Source organism: Mustela nivalis (assembly GCF_964662115.1).
Source record: "Mustela nivalis genome assembly, chromosome: 16".
Taxonomy (NCBI): Eukaryota; Metazoa; Chordata; class Mammalia; order Carnivora; family Mustelidae; genus Mustela; species Mustela nivalis.
This window is the reverse complement of record NC_139035.1, coordinates 45,423,970-45,444,417: the sequence shown is the minus strand read 5'-3', so window position 1 is coordinate 45,444,417 and position 20,448 is coordinate 45,423,970. Positions and strand designations below refer to the sequence as shown.

The window sequence follows — 20,448 nt, the reverse complement described above, 5'->3', positions numbered from 1 at the left end:
TTGATTTTCTCTCAATTACTGAAAATTTCAGCTTCAATATCCTTCTAGCATCTTAAACTTAAGATCCAAAAGCCAAATTTCTAGTACTGTACCCCTTCAAAAACAACTCTTCCGACCTTTGGTATTTCTATTAAAGGCACCATTAATCTACCAGTCACCCAAGTCCAAAAGAACCTTCAACAGCCCTCCTTCTTTTGTATTTCCAAGTTCACTTGAAACCTGAATCCCATCTGTCAGCAATTCCTGTAGATTCTTCCTGCACCAGGTGTTTTCCATCTGTCTCTAGACTAGAAGCTCCAGGATTGTAGGGGGACAGTTTTCCTTTTGCCTGGCATGTGTCAGTCACATGGGAAGAGCACTATACATACTTGCTAAGTGGTCTGAGAGATCAATTTCTGTCCCTTTCATTCCTACCATCCCACCCTAATTTAGATCCTCATTATCTGCTATGGCAACTGGTTTCACTATCTCGAGTTTCCAGTCCTTTAGTCAATCACCACCATTAAGGTTAAGGTTAAGCTTTGGTAAGTAGAACTCAGACCTCAGCTTGGATCCTAGCTGTTCAAACCTGTAGGTTTCCAGTGTCTATTGCACAGCGCCAAATCTCTGTCGAAAGTCAAGGCCCTCCACAATATGGCCCTATCTACTTTTGCCCAACTCCTCCACACACCGTTGTTAATCAGCCAAACCAGTCCACTTGCTGCGTCCTGAAAAGCACTTTGTACTTTCCTCCTGCTGTGCCCCTCCGTGCCTACAACATCCCCTCTCTCCATCGATCAAAATCCTACCCATTTTCTTCAATGTCTGGTTCAAATTCCATTTCTTCCCTGAAGTCTCCTGACCACGCCAACTGTGCTGCTTCCCTTCCGCAGCACACACATCTTGCCTTATACTGAAGATGTGTTATAGTATTCAGGTAGAATTTCTCCCCAACCGGACAATAAATTCATTTGGGAAAGAACCACTCCTTCTACTTCTTTGGATCTCCCTCCTCTAAGAGTCTAGAACAATATCTCAAAAATATTCAACAAATATTTGTTGTTAAGGAAAAAGAAAAGCTGGAAGAAAGAAAAGATGTTGGCAGTGGGTTTTACAGTAGCATAAGGTCTCTGCAAAGAACACAGCAGGATAGCGATGTAGGAGGATTCCTCTAAAGATTCGACAGGCAAAAAAAAAAAAAAAGAAAAAAAGGAAGGAAAGAACTGAGCTATTAAAAGTAGGAGATCAAAACCAAGTGAGCTATGACTGAAAGGTAATTTACAACAAGTCTATGTTAAAAAAAAAAAAAAAACACACAGCCACAGCCAAAGCATTATCAATTAGAGTCCTGCTGGGCAATATTAACACAGATTCCACTTAAAAGAGACAATCAAAGGCTTAGCAGCAAGTAGGAATACATTTATACTCTTCAAGGAGCCAAAGAAAATGCAAGAACATCTTCCCTAGGAAGACTTCCTACCCTCACATAGTATTTTATCTCTGCTCTTAATCAAACCAGGCAGATAGAATTTCAGACAGGAGCAGGTTCACCCACCATTCAAAGGGAAGGCGGAAGCCATGTTCCCTTCTTAAACAAAGCAGAATACGGTAGAATCAAATAAACGCTATGTAGTTCCATCCGCAGCATCTCTCATTCTTTCTGCGGGGGGAGGGGAAGAGAAGGAGCGTGATGGGACCACAGGGTCAGCCTCTGCAAAGGAGTCAGAGCTAGGAGGGCTTTAATGAGGATGTTGGCTCGGAGCACAGTGCGGGAGAGGACAAAAGGTGAGCAGGAGCAAAGCCGAACGGGAAGCAAAGCCGAAGAGTGACAGCCTAATGGCTTCCTGGGTAAGAAGTTGTCCAAAAGAAGAAAAAAGCAGCTCAGCAATGTTTGTCCCTAAATGCAGTCACTTAAAACCCTCACCGAATACCCAACCGAACTGAGTGCGACAGGCTGAAATGGAGCCAGGCTGAGAAACTGGCCTGGAAAAGGGCGGGGCGGGTCCCTGTCGACGGACCTCGGGCCCGGCCACCCTGCCCCAGCCGGACCTGGAGAGACTCCACCGCCCTGAGCCGCGTCTGCCCGGAGCTGCCGTTGGCAGCTGCTCTCCTGGCAGCGCAGAGAGCCAAATCCATGGCATTGCTGGGCCAACAGCTGCTACAGCTCCGGGGGAGGCGACGAGTGCCCGCTGAGACGCTCTGGGCAGAGAATGAACTATTCTCGGGATCAGCCCTAGAGTCAGCAAAATCGAGGCTACACTCCACCGGCTGAATGAAAATACAGTACAACTGCCGCTCCCGAGAGCCGGGAAACCCACAGCCCTTCTTCTGGCCCAGCCTCTCTGGCCTGGAGTGCTTCATGCCCTCACGCCTCTACTTCTGAGGGCACGACTTCGGGTCAGGCCCAGGTTAACCTTCGGCTCCCGCTCCCCGCCACACCTTAACAGGGCTCGGGCTTCCCGGGCTCTCTCCGAGACTAATCTTCTGTGGTGTTGCCATAGTTACCGTCCTGAAGCACAGCCATAATTAGGTTCCTTGCTCAAAAACTATCAATGGCTCCCCACGCTTATAGAATAAACCCTGTCGCCTGGCAGTCCCGCGCTACTAGGATCAGGCCCCTTCCAACTTTTCCAAGCTTGTTTCACGATTGCACTTATTATTCCATTCCTCCAGATGAGGTACCCACAAGTCTTGTGTTTGCAACTCTGTGCCTTCACCGACCCTGTTCCTTCTGCCTGAAGTGCTTCCTTCCCCCATCCGTCTATCCTCCTTCTGCAACTTCCGCCTTGTCTCCACTGAATTCAGCTCACAGGACCAGTACCTAGCACCTGCACTTGTGTTTTCCCATTTCCCATCCGCTGACCTTCACCTTCGTGAAGCCCCGCCCAGTCTGCAACCAGAAGAGATGTCTATTCCCTATGCACTTATGGCACTTTGTATGGAAGGGTGGACATGGTCTTTCACTGATGCCGTGGCAAGGCTGCAAACAGTCCCCTACTATGTTTCCTCTTCTCCTATATGAATAGAAACTCTACCTTCTGGTCTCCCCCCGCAAGAACCCAGAGGGCTCACTACCACGCTGTCGCATCAAACCTGAGCTCCTCTCTCTGCCCGCCTGCCAAGGCGCCGTCATTTGGGGTCTGCTCCACTTCCCTAACCTTATTTTTCACTGCTTTGGAAAATATCTGAAATCTCGTAATATTTTGCTCAGACCTCCACCGAAGCCCCTTTCACGTTACATTGTTCCCACGTCTCTCTTGCCTGTTAGCGAGGGTTCCAGAGCTTACCTCAGCCTCCAGAGGAATCGGCACAGAGCGCAGCACCCAGCAGGTACTTAAAGGGGGGGTTGGTGGGCAAGTAGATTGTTGCTCAGGATAAGATCAGATAGGAAGCTATTAAAGTAAATTACCCATCAAGGGACAGCAAAAGGAGTGAAGTCCCCTCTTACAAGCTCTTAGAGCACCTTGTACTTCCGTTCCGCAACACTTACCTCAACTCATCTAACTCTGATTTGTTTAATGTCCGTTTCCTCATCCTGCTGTAAGTGTCCTACGCTAGACGCGGCGCCTGTTCACAGCTATACCCATGGCACAGTGTCTGGCTTGAAGGAGTTCAAGGAATGTGCAATGGATATTTGTTAAAGGAACGGAAAAGAAACTTCCTTCTAATGAAGGTGGATCCCTCCCTCGTCCCTGTACCCTGGACCCCCTCGGCAGCAAACACTTCTGCTTCCTCTCAAGGACACGCGCTGTTCTCTGCTACACAAATCTACCCTCAAAACCTTGCCCAAGTCCCACTTGCTTCCTGAAAACTCTCCTGACTGTTCCACATCCTTTATCTATCTCTGATGATTTCTCTCTGACCTCTTATCACATCTATATTCCACACAAAACCAATGATTTCTTAATGAGATCAGTATTGCTTTGCTCTCTGGTTGCTTCCTGTATTAAAAATCTTTTCTCCCCAGCCAGATATGGCCCCCTGTGGAGACACAAAATAAACTTCTCTTGTATCTTCCAGTGCCTGTACAATACGGAGTACACAGACAGCTCTTACTAAATACTCACTGGTTGTTTGGGGGGAGCAGTGGGATGAAGCCAGGTACCAGCTTTATCAGAAGGGAAATCAATTCTTCCAAAACACCCTATCCCTTGTATGTGATCTTAATCAGAGCAATTCAGCTGACTTAGAGATTAGCACATCTGTACTTTAATTTATAGTAAATATGTCTTTAAGCTGAAAATATGATAGTACTAAAAATCAAATGCTATTTTAAACTTAGGAGTAGCTTACCAACAGAATAAATCCAACATTGAGTCATTTTTCTAAAGCAAATGATTTCTCTCCCAAATCTTCATTTATCATATACTAAAATAACATTTTATTCTCTCCGGATTGCTTATTATAAAGAGAACAGAACTTGGGAAAGATAAGGAGCTCTGAGGACAAAACATCTGGAGGAAATTCTCATTCTGGCTTATACTGAGAGTATCATCTGTTCTCCTTAAACTTAGCCTCCATATTCATTGCTCAAAGCTGGTTTGTAAAAGAAAATTTGCGTCCCAAATTATTAGAGTGATAAATAAAAATAGAGAATGGGGGAAAACAAGATATACTTGGCATTAGTTCCTACATTCATTCATTCATTTACTCATTCAACAATGTTTAATGAGCATCTATTATATACCACATACTGTACCAGGCACTGTGGGAGGCTGAAAAATGAATCAGAAAAAGCTTACACCGTCCATGAAGGGAAGAAAATGAAAGGCAGACAGTCCAGAATGCCCTAATAAAAGAACAAATAAAATGCTATAAAAATCAGAAAAGGGAGAGCATTCTTTCCTTTGGGAGAATCAATAAAGTTTCTTGGACCATGATGCATCTGAGACGGGTCTCAAAGCCCAGGTATGTCTGACATACATCTCAGGTATGTCTTTGACATGCAGAGATATAAAGAATGGGGACCTAAGTTCAAATAACAGGATGGGCAAAGGCCCGTTGGAGCTGATGTTTTATTTGGCTAAGGTAGAGTAGAGGGAAAAAAAACCAAAGCAGAACAGGAAGTAAGGTTGGAAAGCCAGTCAGGGCCAGATGTAGAGGGGCTTGAAGAAAAAGCCCAGGTGTATATACCTCTGTGCCTAGAGCAGAACTTCTCAAACTTTAAAGTGCATACCAATCACGTGAGTCTCTTGTCAGGGTAGGTCTGGGGATGGGGCCGGAGATTCTACATTTCCAACATCCTAGGTGGTGTCGATATCGGGAGACCACACCCTGGGCATCAAGAACATAGACAGTGGGAAGCCATTGCACAGAGAACCCGTCCAATCTCCAGTGTGTTCCAGGAAGGCTAAATCTGCTAAGAGAGGGTTGGGCAGACTGGAATGGGGAGAAGCCATACACTGTGGACCCCGACGCTAGTTGTTTGTTACAATCACCTGCAAAGCTTTTACACCATGCTGTTACCCAGGCCCCGCTCCCAGAGATTCTAACTTAATTGCTCTGGAATGAGGCCCAGATTTCAGCATTTTAAAAAAGTACTCCAGAGAATTCTAATGTGAAAGCAGAGTGGAGAATCTCTGCTGTGGATAATAATGAGTAATGCAATCATTCAGACAACAGGGGTGATGATCTAAACTAGGGCCATGGCAGTGAGGACAGAGTGAACGGGTCACTTGCATGAAATGCTACCCAAGGAACAGACCATGTGGGCAGTGAGTCAGACATACGGCGACAGCACCATTCACTTCTTCCGATTGAAGACAGTTTGGTCATTTGTTAAGAACACAGACTCTGGAGCTGGACTGCCTGGATTTGAATCCCAGCTCTGCTATTGATTTACTAGAGGGGTGTATGTGTGTGTGTGTGTGTGTGTGTGTGTGTGTGAGAGAGAGAGAGAGAGAGAGATAGAGAAAGAGACAAAGAGATATCTTAAGCAACCTCCTAACTTCTTTATGACACGGTTTCCTCATCCGTAAATTGGAGATATAACAACAATCAATGCACAAACTTGTGGAGATTAAATGATTAAATTAAATACATACATTAAATTAAATACGTAATACTCTTAGAACCACGCTTAGCACACAGGAAGCGCTCTGAAAGTGTGTGCTGTCATTATTAGCACAGTTCACCATCTCTTCTGACCCCTCTAGGATCCTGACCTGCATATCCGACCCATACGGAAAGACGTCCTTGAAAGGGCTCTCTACCTTTAGCCAGTCAGAAGTCCCTGGCGCACCTTTCGAGAATGCGCACGGATCTAGGTGTCACACCCCGCCTCACCCCCTCCCCGGCCCCATTCCCAAGGTCCCTGCGGGAAGCAGCCTCGGAGTTCCTACTTGAACTGCTGGTCCTTGGTGCTGCGCGTCTTGGCCAGGAAGCGCTCAGCCAGCTTCTCCAGGTTGCGGGAGTAGTCCATCTCGATCTCCGCCTTCTTCCGGAAGAAGTCCTGGAGGTCCTGGAGAAGCTGCACCCGGAGCTCACACTGCTGATCCAGGCATTTCATCTGCTCCGTGAGCTGGGCGCGGATCTCTGCAACACAAGCAAGGCTAGACCGTCAGACGGCGATCCCTAAAGTCAAGACACAACAAAACAGAAACATACATACCCACATTTACCCCTTTTATTTAGTTAGGAACTTAAAGCCTTTAATTTAAAAAAGGGGGGCGGGGGCTCAAGCTTAACATGGCCATAGGATATGAGGCACCTCCAAAAATTCCACCAACCCTTCTGAGACCACTAAGAAACTGGAACCAGAGATCTGCTGAATCATTTAAGAGAAACTGCTTATCAGGCATCTGCTCTTGGGTTACCATGTCCTGAGCACCTTACTGTGTTTCTGGCATACTGCCAGAACTTGAGCTCTCTTTTTGCTAAAAGCCTAATGATTCACCTCTCAGCCATCCTGTTCCGTAGGCACCACTTTCATCCCCATTTTAAAGATGAGAAAACTGACTCTTAAGGAAGTCAAGCTGCTAATGTAGTGCAGCTGGGATCCAAACCCAGAAAGACTGACTCTAGAGCCCAGGCTCCTACTTTTTATACTTTCTCCCATGATCTCAAGATGTATTTCTGCATCTTCATGAAGGAGGGTGAGTGACCGTCGGGATATTTTAATGGAGATACACAGGGTCCTGCCCCAGATCAAACAGTGGGGATCAGGAACACAACAAGCACCAGACTTCCAGCCAAGCAAACCTCTGAGCATCGATCAGATTTCATAGTTTCCAATCTCACAGAATGTAAACCAGTCTTCAAGGAGCTGATTTTTTTTTCACTAAGAAATAACCACTCACACTGCTGTCGCTTCATCTTCAGGATGCTCAGAGCCTCTTTTGTGTCAAAGCTAGAAATACTTCGGGCTAAGCCCTAGCTTGCGGATTTCTGCCTAGCCGAGAGTCCTCACCCAGGGTTAGCCAACACCCTCTCTGGAACCACAGCAACGCAGCTCCAGATGCAACCAGAGCTGTGTCAAATACGACACAGCATTTGTTACTGACAAGAGCCCTGGCACCCACGGGGAGCAGCTTGCCAAAACCAGACGCTTTCGGCTCAGAGAAGGCCCGCAGTGCGTATGCTATGGAAGCTACGTTCCAACCCCCGGTCCTGTCGCAGGGAAGCCATCCTTTCACACCTTTCCCCTGCAAGCCTGCTCAGCTCCAGTGTGTTAGGCTGGGACGGTGGTTCCAATCCCAGGGGAAAAGAGCACCTATGTAATTATGCCTTTCCTTAGGCGTGCCCCAAAGTCATTCCCAAATCATGGAGTCATAACAAAGCTTTCTATCTATGCCATGTAATGCAGGGGGCGGGGTGGTAAGGAAATCTAGCCTTTTCATTTGAGCTCTGGATAAATCAGGGGCAAGTCCAGGATCAGAGCTATGAGGCTGAAAGGTTTGCCCACTACTCTTAGGAAGCAATGACAAGGGGCAAATGGTGCCTTTAGCTTCACCTTGAAGTGACTGGGCATCTATAATCTATCCTTATCTTCATTTTTGTCTCTGTTTTCACCCATATCAGAATGTAGCACAAGTATCTGGTTCTTTATGGGTGATCTCGGGGGATCTGTAAGTGCAGTTCTCGCCCTCTTCGTCCCCATGCCTTCCCCTTGCCAACCGTCAATGCCAATCAGGCCTACGGGAACCTCACCTGAACTGAAAGTGAGCCCCAGAGGATGGTTTCAAGCAGACAGAAGGCTGAGCTGAAAAGCCGCCTACCTCATCACTCATCAAAGCTCCCTTGTTCTGTGTTTTTTGGGAGTCTGATTACAAGGGTGTTGGGGGAAGATGTGCAGAGGGCAATGTCAGGCATCTAGCTCTTGCCAGAGATTTCTGGGCCTCTTAAAGGGAACAGCCCTTGTCAAGACTATTCCTAGAGGTATCTGTCCCCCTTCTTCCTATTGGTAGACAGAAGTAGAAGCTGGCAGTAGTAGCCCCTGGGTGGGCAGACTGGGGGTGGAGAGCGCATTCATGCTGCTCACTGATATTACTTACAACTTGCCCATTAGGGAAAAATCAGAGCATCGTGGGGGCCAAAAGGCTCTCCAGGTACCCAGTCAGTTTCAGATTTGCAAGAGGACGTAGGTGGGAAATGGGTCTGTCCGCCCCCTCGGAGTCACCTAAAATTCACGTAAGACTTGGCCTCAGTAATCTCACTAACCAGGAGGGCAGAAAGGAACACAGTACAACATACTATGCATCACGCTCCAACAAAAAAAGAAGAGTGTAGGCACATTCCCAGGATACCCATGAAGTTCCAGATTGCCCTGGCCAAGGAACCAGCACTTCCTAGGCGGCCTCTGAAAGATGTGAACCAATCTAAGAAGGACCCAGGCACATCCAGCCAACACAGACATGCCCCTGCCTTTCCTGGGTGCCTTAAGTGGCCAGCGTAATACAAAGTACACCCCAAGGGGACTCTGAGAGGAAGGGTTACTGAGGACCCTTCATGGGGCTTTAAATGCATCATCTCATCTCATCTCCACAACTAGCCCATCAGGTATCCCCAATTATCCTGACGGCACAGGTAAGAAAAGTGAAGTAAGACCTGTTAAGCCACTTACCAAGGGGTCATACCACCAGGGGCAAGTGAGGCTGAAGCTAAATGAAGGTCTAACTTGCCAAAGAGCTTGACTGTGGACCAGGGAAACAAGAGACAGAGAATACAAGCCTGGAGGCTCTGGAAGTATTTCTGGGTAAATTACAGTTTCTATAGCTCCCACCTATGGAACATCCCCCTTTCCACCTTCTAGCTGAGAAATCATTCAGAATCAAGTCTGGACTGGCCCACTGACTCGACAGCGAGCCATGTTCCGACTAGCTCACGACTGGTCTGGGCCCCTTCCCTGCTTCTTCCATCTACTCTACAGGGCAGCTTTGGAGAAAGTGGTTTTTTTTTTTTTTTTTTTTTTTTTTTTTTTTTTTGTCCTGGGAGCACACCCTGAGGTCTGTCAGGATGCCCAGAGGGCAGAGAAAGTGAGGAAGCAATGACACCCCTACCTGATCCAGGAAAAGTAGAGTCTCTGCTACTAGATCCCAACTGCTACTGTGGTGGATTCCTGATCCCCTCCACTGAGCATCTCCCCCCCACACACACACAACCTGCCTAGAAGGAGAAACCTCCCTGGCTGCTGGCCTCAGGATGCCCACACAACATGTAAGGGGGCCTCCAACCACCCCCACCTCTAGGCCTGCAGCTCCAGGACAGAATGGCTGCTCTGTCCGGCACAAAATGTGCTGCTTCAGACTTTTGCTGCTGCTGCTGCTGCTGCTGCTGCTGCTGCTGCTGCTGCTACTGCAAAGACAAACAATGGTCCCCAAGAAGGCAGCTGTGCCAGCCCCAGTCCTCTGTCCATGCACAGAAGGGGCAGGAAACAATAGGCCACTGAATGCCAGCTCGCCTGGGCCATGTGCCCAGGCTGGAGGCCCCTCTGTTCCCCGGCCTACCAATAAACTATAGGGGCAGAAAGAAGAAAGGGGCAATTTATAAAAACACGGAGGAATTCCTTCCAATCCCATCGTGTGCTCACGCAAGTACGCACGTGCACGGGGTGTACACTCAGACACACACTCGCACCACCCACACTGTGCTTCACCATATCCACTCAGAAAGGCATGTGAGGTCCAGTTTGGATGAGCGTCCCTGGGAACTGCAGGTGATGGGGTCCTTGTAGGTTCGGTCCCTAGAACTTGAAGAAGTCAGGCTCTCATTTTCTAGAGGCAGCTGTACCTCAAGGGATGCAAATGAATTCCATGGTCATCCACAAAGCCCAAGTACAAGGTCACTATGAGCCTTGAGTGATACATGCCAAAACGACCTCCCCTGGGCACCAAACACAGCCCATTTATTCACTAAATCTTTACTGAGTCCTGTTGTACAGTAGAGCCTGAGCTAGGTGATGGTGGGGATGAATGAAACAACCCTGCGCCCTGCCCTAACAAAGCCTGGCTTGACAAAGAAAGAGAGGAAAAGAAAGCAAGGACAGTCTTATTGCTTTTACTTTTAATACTGGTTATTATAGCAAAGTCACGGGAGTAAGTCCCAACCCAAAGACCAAGGACGAAAAAAAATCATCAGTAGGAGACAAAAGAAACAAAAAAAAAAAAAAAAAAAAAAGCCTAAGAAAAATTCAACATCCTCTGGCTCTTTTTTCTATTACTTTTTTTTTTTTTTTAATGACATTTCTGTAGTTTCCTTTGAAAAAAAGAACAAAAGTTTTAAAACTAGTTTCCTGAACATCAGAGTTGACCTTTGGTTGATACTTCACTCAAAGATTCAAGTCAAAATTTAATGCCACCGTTGTGGAATTAGACAGTGGTGATCACTGTACAAGCTTGTGCACACACTGAAAAACAACCCCACTGAATTCGTGTACTTTTAAAAGGGTGAATTTTGTGGTATGTGAATTACATCTCATTTACAAAATTTAACGCCCCCAAAATCATGTTCTTTTGAGTGCCATCCTGCCAGCTAAGGGGAAAATGGCCCAACAAAGTGGCACCAAAAAGAGGAAGGAATTCTTGGTTTCCATTTCTCCATTTGCATGGGCTGAATCTCAGTTCTGCACTGAATATTCTTAAAGCCTATACCGGAAGCTGCCCCTCTGGCTGGAAAGCTTGGCCATGACATTGAACTCCACGGGCAGACCATTGTTCCATCATTTCCGAACAGTGTCAGATTAAAACCAGCAAGGAATGCTTTTATTCATTAGTTCAAATATAGGATCGGCAGACATACCCAGCAAGCCTTCCCCCGGCAGGTGCCGACTCCTTGTCCACACTTGGCCACAGCTGAGATCCTAAGTACACCTGTCCTGGGAGTTAGAAGGAGGCTCATTTCCATTTTGGAAAGAGGGTGAAAGATCACAAGAAGGATGAAATTAGAAGAAAAATTAGCCTTAACAGGATACTGATCATTTAATAAAAACAGGGCCTTGCCACACTTCTAATCATGTAGATGCTAAATTATAGAACACCTGCCAACACAGGAGACACAGTCCTCTGAAAACTGTCCTCACTTCAGAGAACACCCAGGGAATTCACCAGTCAGCAGAGCAGAGGAGAATTTTGTTCAGTCTGTTGCTTTCAATCCAGAGATATCAGTCCCTTTCTTCCCCTCTTTCAAAATTCCTTCTTCAGGAATTTTCTGATGAAGTCACACAAAATCCCCTCCTAGAAGTCCCACATTTCTGAGGAGAAAATGAGGATGGGTGGGTAGGTCAGGAGAAAAATGTAATCTCACAGGAGGGTTACACAGGCAGGCCCTCACCTTCTCCTTGATGATCTGGCACCTGAGGGATAGGAGCTGCAACTTCCACCGGTTCTGTTCAGAACACAGGGCATGAGATCAGCCCATGTACCCTACTGGAACTGGGACTGACTGCCAGTCTTTTTCCACAGAATCTGCCTTACCTGCTTTTAGCCCTTTCACAAACACATGATGTCACCTCAGCCACCTCAGGAATATTAATTCCTAGTACCTTTCCAGCAAGTGTTATATAAGAAGACAATTGAAGCTTTCATCAGGCTCTACCCTGCGTATCTCTTACCAAGACCTCTTATCTCAAGGGTAATCAGCCCCTATCAAAACTGTTCCCCAGGAAACAAAATGCTCGGATGCCCTGCCAAGTCTGGCTCTTCACCCTACTGGTTTGCTCTTCTACAAACTCAGTAATGGGAGGGTCTTCCAAAATCCTTATTGGACAGATGACAGAACCAAAGCCCAGAGAAAGGAGAGGAACTGCCAAAGATCACATAGCTATTTAGCTGTGGATGTCGGACTGAAACCCAGGTCATTGGGTTCCCAAGCCACTGTCCTTTCTTACCTACTCTTATCATAAAAATGTATTTGTGCACCTGACGGGTGCACCAAGAATAGAAAGACAGCAGTCCTCACTCCAAATTAGCACAACACTAGGGAAGAAATCAGTGAAAAAGCCTATAGCAAACAAGGAGAAATAATAGTAGAAATAAACGAGGTGTGCTCACAGTAATAGAGGAAAAGGAGACATATATCAGCTTCATTCCACCTGCCATACCCCTTCTTTCAATGCCTGATACTATCACTTATGGTTGAGTTGTCACTGTTCCAAGAAAAGGCCATCATCAAGCTACTTTTGATAAAGTAGAAAACAGCAAATACTCCTCCTCGAAGAGTGACTGATGGCCTTTTTCATCGTTACTTTACCCTATTAAACACAACATAGAACTAGACATGAGTTAATCCAACAACCAAACAATAATAGCTACGAAGCTTCCAGAACAGGGGATGTGATAGATAATTATCTTTTCTCCTTCTCTGCATCTAGAGCCTCCCCAACTCTTAGTCCATGTGGTTTTGGTAAAGCGGATTCCCCCTCTGCCCTCTCCAAAGATGGTGGACATTACCTACAGGCCAAGAGCTGAAGACAATGAGAATCCGAGACTGCGGCCTCCATTTTGCCACCGTGACTGGAAAGCCGGTTTTAGAATGGAGCTGACCCGGAGAAAACAGAGCTGAGAGTTGGGAAAAGGAAACTTGAGCCCTTGAACCAAGTCATGGCCAGATGCCAGGCTTATCCCTGGCCCCTTTAGCATCATAAGCCAACTCACTCACTTTTTTGCTTAAAATAGTTTGCATTGGATTTTTGGTTCCTTAGAAACAAAGGAGTCCTCATGAATAAAGTGAAGGATTCTAAAGTGCTCGGAAGCATCATTAAGTTCCCTATGCTCAAGGAACTAACAATCTAATTGTGAAGACGGAATCAAAATATACATTTTTGAAATTTATGTACTAATGCACTACCTAAGTTATGCTAGATATTATGCTACATAAATTATGCCCGGTATTTATTTAACAGATATTTGTGCTAGATAGCTGTATTACCTAAATTTTCATGTTATTGTATACTATATGGTGTGTGCTGTATATGTATACTTGAATTTATGAATAAATACTACTAGTAAAAGTTTTGAGGACTCAGAAAGTGTAGCAAGGACTAACATGACTAAAGCAAGGCTTCTTGATGAAAACTAAAGTCCTTGAGAGGAAGAATTTGTCTCTCCAGTTCACCAACATACCTCTGGGACCCAGAACAACATCTGGCAGGCTGTCAAATTTGTGGAGGGAGGAAGGGAGGGGGGAGAAAGAGGCAGAGAAGAAGGGAGGACACAGAAGTCTGAACTGGTATTCCTAGGATGGGTAGAATTTCAGTAAGTGGAAGGGTGAAGAGGCCATATTCCAGAGGAAGATTAAGACCTAAGCCAAGAAATGGGAATGTTTGAACATGGCCTTTCTGTGAGGTAGTGAGAAGGATGGTTGAGCTAGAACAAAGGGTACCTTGAGGCCTGGTCAGAGATAAGGGTAACGTGGGGAGGAGCAGCTCAAAAGCTAATAGAGGAGTCTGGATTTCATGCAGCCAGAAATGGAGCTGGTCAAAGTGTGTGTCATGATGAAAAAGAGCCGAAGGAAGATCAGAGGAGGTCTGCTGGATGGGTTCCTAGGCCTTCTAAATTAAGAGATGGAGTGAGCATTAATGTGCAATCCAGGCTGAACGGTACAGAAGTCACCATGAGCAGAATTCCATGAGTGGAAAATCCCTGCCCACACCAGCTCTAACTATTAGTAATAATACACGCTTTAGAGCCAGTGGTCCTAAAAACTAGGGATTCTAAACTATCCCTCCCTAGGCGGTGGTGAGCAGAGGGGACAGGTCAGAGAGATCTTTGGGTCTAAAGGCAAGACAGTGATCTTGGCAGGAGGAAGGCAGGAGTGAAGTTCTGGTCCCCCTGGCTTCCCTTTTCACCATGGTTCTTTCTGTTGTACTTTTAAGTTTGGCCATCTTCCTAACTGTCTGCCTGAGCAGTAGATTATCCCAAAGTTATAAAAAAAAGAACCTTTCTTCTCCTTGCATTAACTTCACACCATCTAAAAACAACATACACAGCTCTGGAGACAAAGGGAAACCAGACCATGGGAAGGAAGAGGAGAAAAATGGTCCTAGGAGTTTCCAAAGGACACTCTGTCACCCATTAACTTGCAAGCCCCCCAATGAACACAGAAAGCAACCTCGTAAAGCCAAGGGGGAGGAGGGTGCAAAGGGGGAATATCTCAATGAACTTGAATCATCGCAATTGCTCTGGCAAGCTGCCTTGGGTCTTTCAAGTGATTCAACAGAAAGTCAAAGACAAAAGGTTCCCAAATGAACAGGCTGCTACATCAAATGCCAAAGTAGTAATTTTAGCTCCTAGGCCTTGCCTGAGATGTTTAAGAAACAAAATTCCCAAAGTCCAAAGTCTAGAATTAACTTGTATTACAAACTAAAGATCTCCAATGACATGACCAACAGCTCCTCTGGGAAATGTCACCTGATGGCCCTCATTTCGGTGCTGGAGGCCAACTGGAAGTCGGTTCCCCAGGACCACAGTGATCAACCAACAAATCCAGCAAATATTTATCTTGCACTGTCCCTGTGCAAAGGTCCGAGTAATGAATCACAGGACCACACAAGAAAATATAACACACTGTCTTACTCTCAAGGAGTTTACCATCCAATTGGGGGGGGGGGGAGAGGAGGACTAAATGCAATAGTATTCAACAGCATAAGCCTGTGTGTACTAAGCACCAAAACAATGTTTGAGATGCTCAGAGACGAGATCAGTATAAACCAGCATGGACCTGCGTTAGTCTTGGGGCCTCGAGCTGGGGAGGATTATGGAGACATAAAGGTGCCAAAGGAAGGAGGACTGCAGCTACTAAGGCAAAGGCAAGGAGGCAGAACTGGGCAGATCTGGCTCAGGAGCCTCTGAGTAGCACTTCTGGGTCAGAAGAGTATGGGATCGCGGGGCAAGGAGTGGAACAGAAAAGCAAGATGCAGGTCAGATACAAATGCAGTTCATAAAGGCTCTGTAAACTGCAAATAAAGCAAGGGTCTCGAAGAGCAAGAGGATGGCACAAGCAGAGTCTAAACCCAAGCGATCTCCAACCGAACAATGCTTCGAAAGAAAAAATGTCAATTTCAAACGTGTCCACTATAGTAAGGGACAACAGTAAACTGTAGGCTGCTCAAGATTCCAGCACAAACTAAATACAAACCAGATGAGTATTAAAATCCAGACCCTAAATTCCTAGAGAGCTGGCTCTGGAAGGCTTATCTCCTTCTGCACAGGATCTAGCTTGGCAGGAGGGGTCGACAGGTTATTCCAGGTGTAGTTCAACTAGCATGGACCGAGCACCCACTCGTTGTGGGGCAGGGAGAGGAACCACGATGATTACAGAGGACCGAGACATTCACTTGGCCTTTGAAGTGCCTGTGGAACTTCCTGTTGGAAAAGGCAGCTTTATTTTCCAGTCCGGAGCTCCCAGGAGAAGGTCAAGTCTGGACACAGGCACTTGGGAGCCATCAGCAAGTAGACAGAAGTATGACGTTAACGATAAAAGTGAACACAGTTGCCCATAGAAAGCATTCAGAATGAACGAGAAGTAAGCCTAGGCCTACGGACCCCTCCATTTAGGTGGAAAGCAAAGGAAGAGGAGATGGGAAAGTAGACTGAGCATGAAAGACAGATCTACAAGTGTCAGTAACTGCAAAGCACTTAAATAAGAGAGCCGGGCAGTTTGCTAACGTGGGTGGTTAGAGCAGTCAATCACTACCAAGAACATGCTAGGCAGACCCCGTGTATACATCACCCAAGACCAGCACAACCGCCCGGCTGGCCGGCTGGAACCGCTCATGCCGCTCCAGCTACTGCGGCTGGGCCTTCAAGCCGGACAGCGCCTGGCCCCGTACCCGTGCAGCAGGCCTCTCACGTCCCGCCCCAGGGACTCCTCATTGCCACGGAGGCCTGAGGTTTGGACAGACTGCCCCAGCCACCAGCCATGCAACCAAGAAGCACAGGAGAGCTGAAACTCCATGAAGTCAACCCTCAACCAACAGATGGGAGTGGGCAAATGGAATGTTCTCTCTCCTTGCCCCAAGGAACGCCTCAGAGACGCAGGAGCTTCCGCTAGTTTCTCTGAAGATGTCCCGTGGGACAAACCATCAGACTCTGGTGAAGCTGTCGCCAGTTTCCAAGCGGCCTCTTACGTTTGCTCTCTTTCCCTGCCACTTGTCACTTCCCTTGTCTCCGCATTCCTGCTTCCCCGAGGTGGCTCTCCCAAAGAAAGTGTAAGCCTGAGTGTTTGGCTCTATTTTCTAAGAAACCCAGACGAAGACACTTACCATGTACCAGGCACTGTTCTCGATGCTGCATAGACCGTCTCTTCTGCTAAGCAGATCCTTGAGAATAGCTAACCGATTATTTTTCAAGAAGTCAACATATACATCAAGCGATGGGTTGGTTATAAGAACTCATGTCGTCAACTACAGCTTATTTTCTCTCGAAAGGAAAACTGCCTCCACTGAAGTTATGGACAGGCACTATCTTGTCTAAGATGGTATTCAACAGGGATCATAGAAACCATTTATTAAGTACTTACTATGAGCCAAACAAGCTCACAGAAAGTCGAGTCACCATTCAAGTGTAAAGGTACATGATCTCATTTAATCCTTAAAACATCCCAATGGGGTAAGCTTGCAGGAAAGCCGAGTGGTTAAAGAGTGCAGACTCTGCATCCGGAGGGACCAGAGCTTCGACTCTGGCTCTGCCGAGAGCTAGCTGTGCATCCCTGGATAAAATGCTTAATCTCGGGGCACCTGGGTGGCTCAGTGGGTTAAGCCTCTGCCTTTGGCTCAGGTCATGATCTCAGGGTCCTGGGATCGAGCCCCGTGTCAGGCTCTCTGCTCAGCAGGGAGCCTGTTTCCCCCATTCTCTCTGCCTGCCTCTCTGCCTACTTGTGATCTCTGTAAAATAAATAAATAAAATCTTTAAAAAAATTTTTTTTAAATGCTTAATCTCTGTCAATCTGTTTCACTATCTATAAAATGGAGCTTGTAACAGCAGCCGTACCCGTGGGTTGTTACGAAAACTGAAGAGATGAAGGGCTGACTATGTGCCGGGTGCCCCGTGAGTCCCCATTAAAAGTCAACTTTGACTCCTCCCATTTTTACAGACGAAGGACCACGGAGGTTCAGAGATTAGTGGACTGCCCGAGGTCACCCAGACAGTTAAAGATCACAACAGGATTTGAACCAGATATGTTTACTTCTAAAAACCGCGCGCTCTTCACCACTCCCCTGCCTCTGTGTATTAAGCTGAGATACGGACTCGTCTGGTTGTCTTTCACACTGGAACCCTTCAGTTCCCAGTTGGCAATGTTGATTGGTTAATAATTTCTGAATTTCTTCAATTTAACAAATAAAAGTCCTGGGGCACCTGGGTGGCTCAGTCGGTTAAGCGTCTGCCTTCCGCTGAGGTCATGATCCCAGTAACTGGGTCCGGCTCCTGGCTCAGCAGGGAGCCTTCTTCTCCCTCTCCCTCTGCCTCTGCCTACTACTCCATCTGCTTGTGCTCGCTCTCTCTCTGACAAATAAATAAAAATTCTTTTAAAAATAAATGAATAAATAAAAGTCCTCATTCGCACTATCTCAGCTATGAATGTTTAAGTATATTGCAGAGGGAGGAGGAGGAAAACAACTTTTTTCATTTCCTCTTGAAGGCAAAAGGAAAAAGTCCATGCCCCCACCTAGAGATGCTTTCAACTGGAGAGGCACAGAGCAAAATCCGCTTGGAAACCAATCTGGCTGGGCTCAAAACGCCAGCTCTACCACTTACTAGCTGTGGGATTCTGGGCAAGTTAGTTAACTGCTCTGTGCCCAAATGTCTCCATGTGTAAAAGTTCCACAATAACGATACCCTCTTAGAGATTTAAGGAGTTAATATTTATAAACTCATCAGAACAGTTCCAAGTACATTGTACTATATATATTTCTGTTAAACACACAAACCAACTCTGCCTCATGGGCTGTGCAATCCTATAACTCTCTAGACAAGAAAGTACATAAAGTCATAGGTATCAAATAGAATAAATTAGTGGCTTCCAAACTTTTACAAGACAACACACACACACACACACACACACACACACACACCCCAGAAGTTTCATGAACTATGTATCCTTACTACATGCTATAAATATTTTCCATGTCTTTTTTTTTTTAAGATTTTATTTATTTATTTGACAGAGAGAGAGATCACAAGTAGGCAGAGAGGCAGGTGGAGAGAGAGAGGGGGGAAGCTGACTCCCCACGGAGCAGAGAGCCCGATGCAGGGCTCGATCCGAGGACCCTGAGATCATGACCTGAGCCGAAGTCAGAGGCTTATTAACCCACTGAGCCACCCAGGCGCACCTCCATGTCTTTTTTTAAAAAAAGATTTCATTTATTATTTGATAAAAAGAGCAAGCACAAGCACAGGAAACAGCAGGCAGAGGGAGAGGGAGAAGCAGACTCCCTGCTGAGCAAGAAGCCTGACGCCGGGTTCATTCCAGGACCCCAGGACCATGATCTGAGCGGAAGGCAGAGGCTTAACCAACTGAGCCACCCAGGCGCTCTTCCATGCCTTTTTAAATGCTAGCTACAGCCCACTAATTTCATTTCATGACCTGCTCATTTCTCGACCTACAGATTAAAAAGCTCTAGAATAAACCACATGACCACGAAAAACAGAACTAGAACACAGTCTTCAAACCACTCAGCTCCTTCTTCACGGTTATTACTGAGTCAGAAAAGCCCTAAGTTTCACTTCCTGCTGGAAAAGAAACTGTACATTCTGGGTCCTCCTCCCATTCCCTCCACAGTTCACGTGAACACTAGAAATTCGGAGACCACCAAGGAACCAGCGGGCACTTCCCGTCTCTACAACTTCTGTGACTGCCTGATCGGATGTGCCATCTGTACCAGAGAGAGTTGCCTGGCTCGTTCCCTTGGTTTCGCCTTCCTGATTTTGAGGCCCAGCAACTACAGTCACCCATCATATCTTTGGAGGGAAAAAAGAAAAAAAAAAAAATACTGCTGATCTAACAAAACAGAGCAATGTCATTATATATACAATAAATGGATTAGAAACAGAAGAGATGAACTTTGTTAGTGGTTAAGTTTAAAAAAAAAAAAGTTCTTTTCTCTTAGAGACAAGTACTGAAATATTCAAGGATCAATAATGTCTGGTATTTGCTTCAAAGTGATGGAAGGGAGTGGGAGGGATGAGGGGATATAGACAAAACAGACCTGCGGTGAGCTGAGCAAGGTGATGGGTACATGGGGGTCAATAACACTATTCTACCTACGTTTCTATATGTTTAGAATTTTTCACAATTAAAGGGTTTTTAAAATCTAATTAATGGCACGTTTTTAAAAGGGGGGGGGGGCTTAAGATACGTAAACACAAAAGAAGACAATAGGACAGAACAAATAACCAGATAGAGAACACAGATCTATTTCCTTAAAATGAAAGAACTAAATCTGCAGGTAGAAGAAGCATACTGTAGACCAGGAAATGTACATAAACTGTCAATATCAGGACATATGATGTTTACATTTTTTAACCTCAAGGATAAAGAAAGAATCATTTAAGAATCAATGGAGAATAAAGCAACATTCCTAACAAAACAGGGGTCAGATTTCTCCAAAGCAATGACAGAGGCCTGAAGATGATGGCGCCATGTTCTAAAAATGTTATCAGGGAAAATAACTGTGATCCAAGAATAGTACGGCTAGCTGAGTCAAGTGTAAAAGACTCCAACATCTGCAGACTTGAAAGATCTCAGCCTATATAGACCCATGAACCCCTCCTGTGAAACAGAAATCCTGCACCCAATAGATAAATCAAAATAAAACCACAAGCAGAGAGACACTGTGGTAAAAGAAGAGGCAGGAGACACAGTGCCAAGAACAAACACAGGAGAGTATGCAGGGCAGAATGTAAATGTTAGCAATACTGCCAAGCAAGGAAAAAAAAGAAAAAATCCAGATAAGCTCTAAAAATTAGGAGATGGGGAAGAGAGGTACAAGAAGGTGTAAGAATATGAATCACCTAATCCTGCCAGGCAAGGAATCAG

The 20,448-nt window shown here is 46.0% G+C and overlaps 1 protein-coding gene across 12 annotated transcripts in view; it reads right to left on the bottom strand.

Annotated features, from left to right (window-relative positions):
* Positions 1–20,448, bottom strand: part of SRGAP2 (SLIT-ROBO Rho GTPase activating protein 2) — a 230,524-nt gene that overhangs the window by 135,304 nt on the left and 74,772 nt on the right. For all 12 annotated transcript variants that reach the window (XR_014303733.1, XM_082702144.1, XM_082702139.1 and 9 more), the window contains exon 3: positions 6,321–6,513. Coding sequence is in view for 11 of the 12 variants with exons in the window: in XM_082702144.1 (XP_082558270.1) it covers positions 6,321–6,513 (193 nt within the window). In the remaining variant the exon portion in view is untranslated. The remainder of the gene's footprint in view (positions 1–6,320; positions 6,514–20,448) is intronic.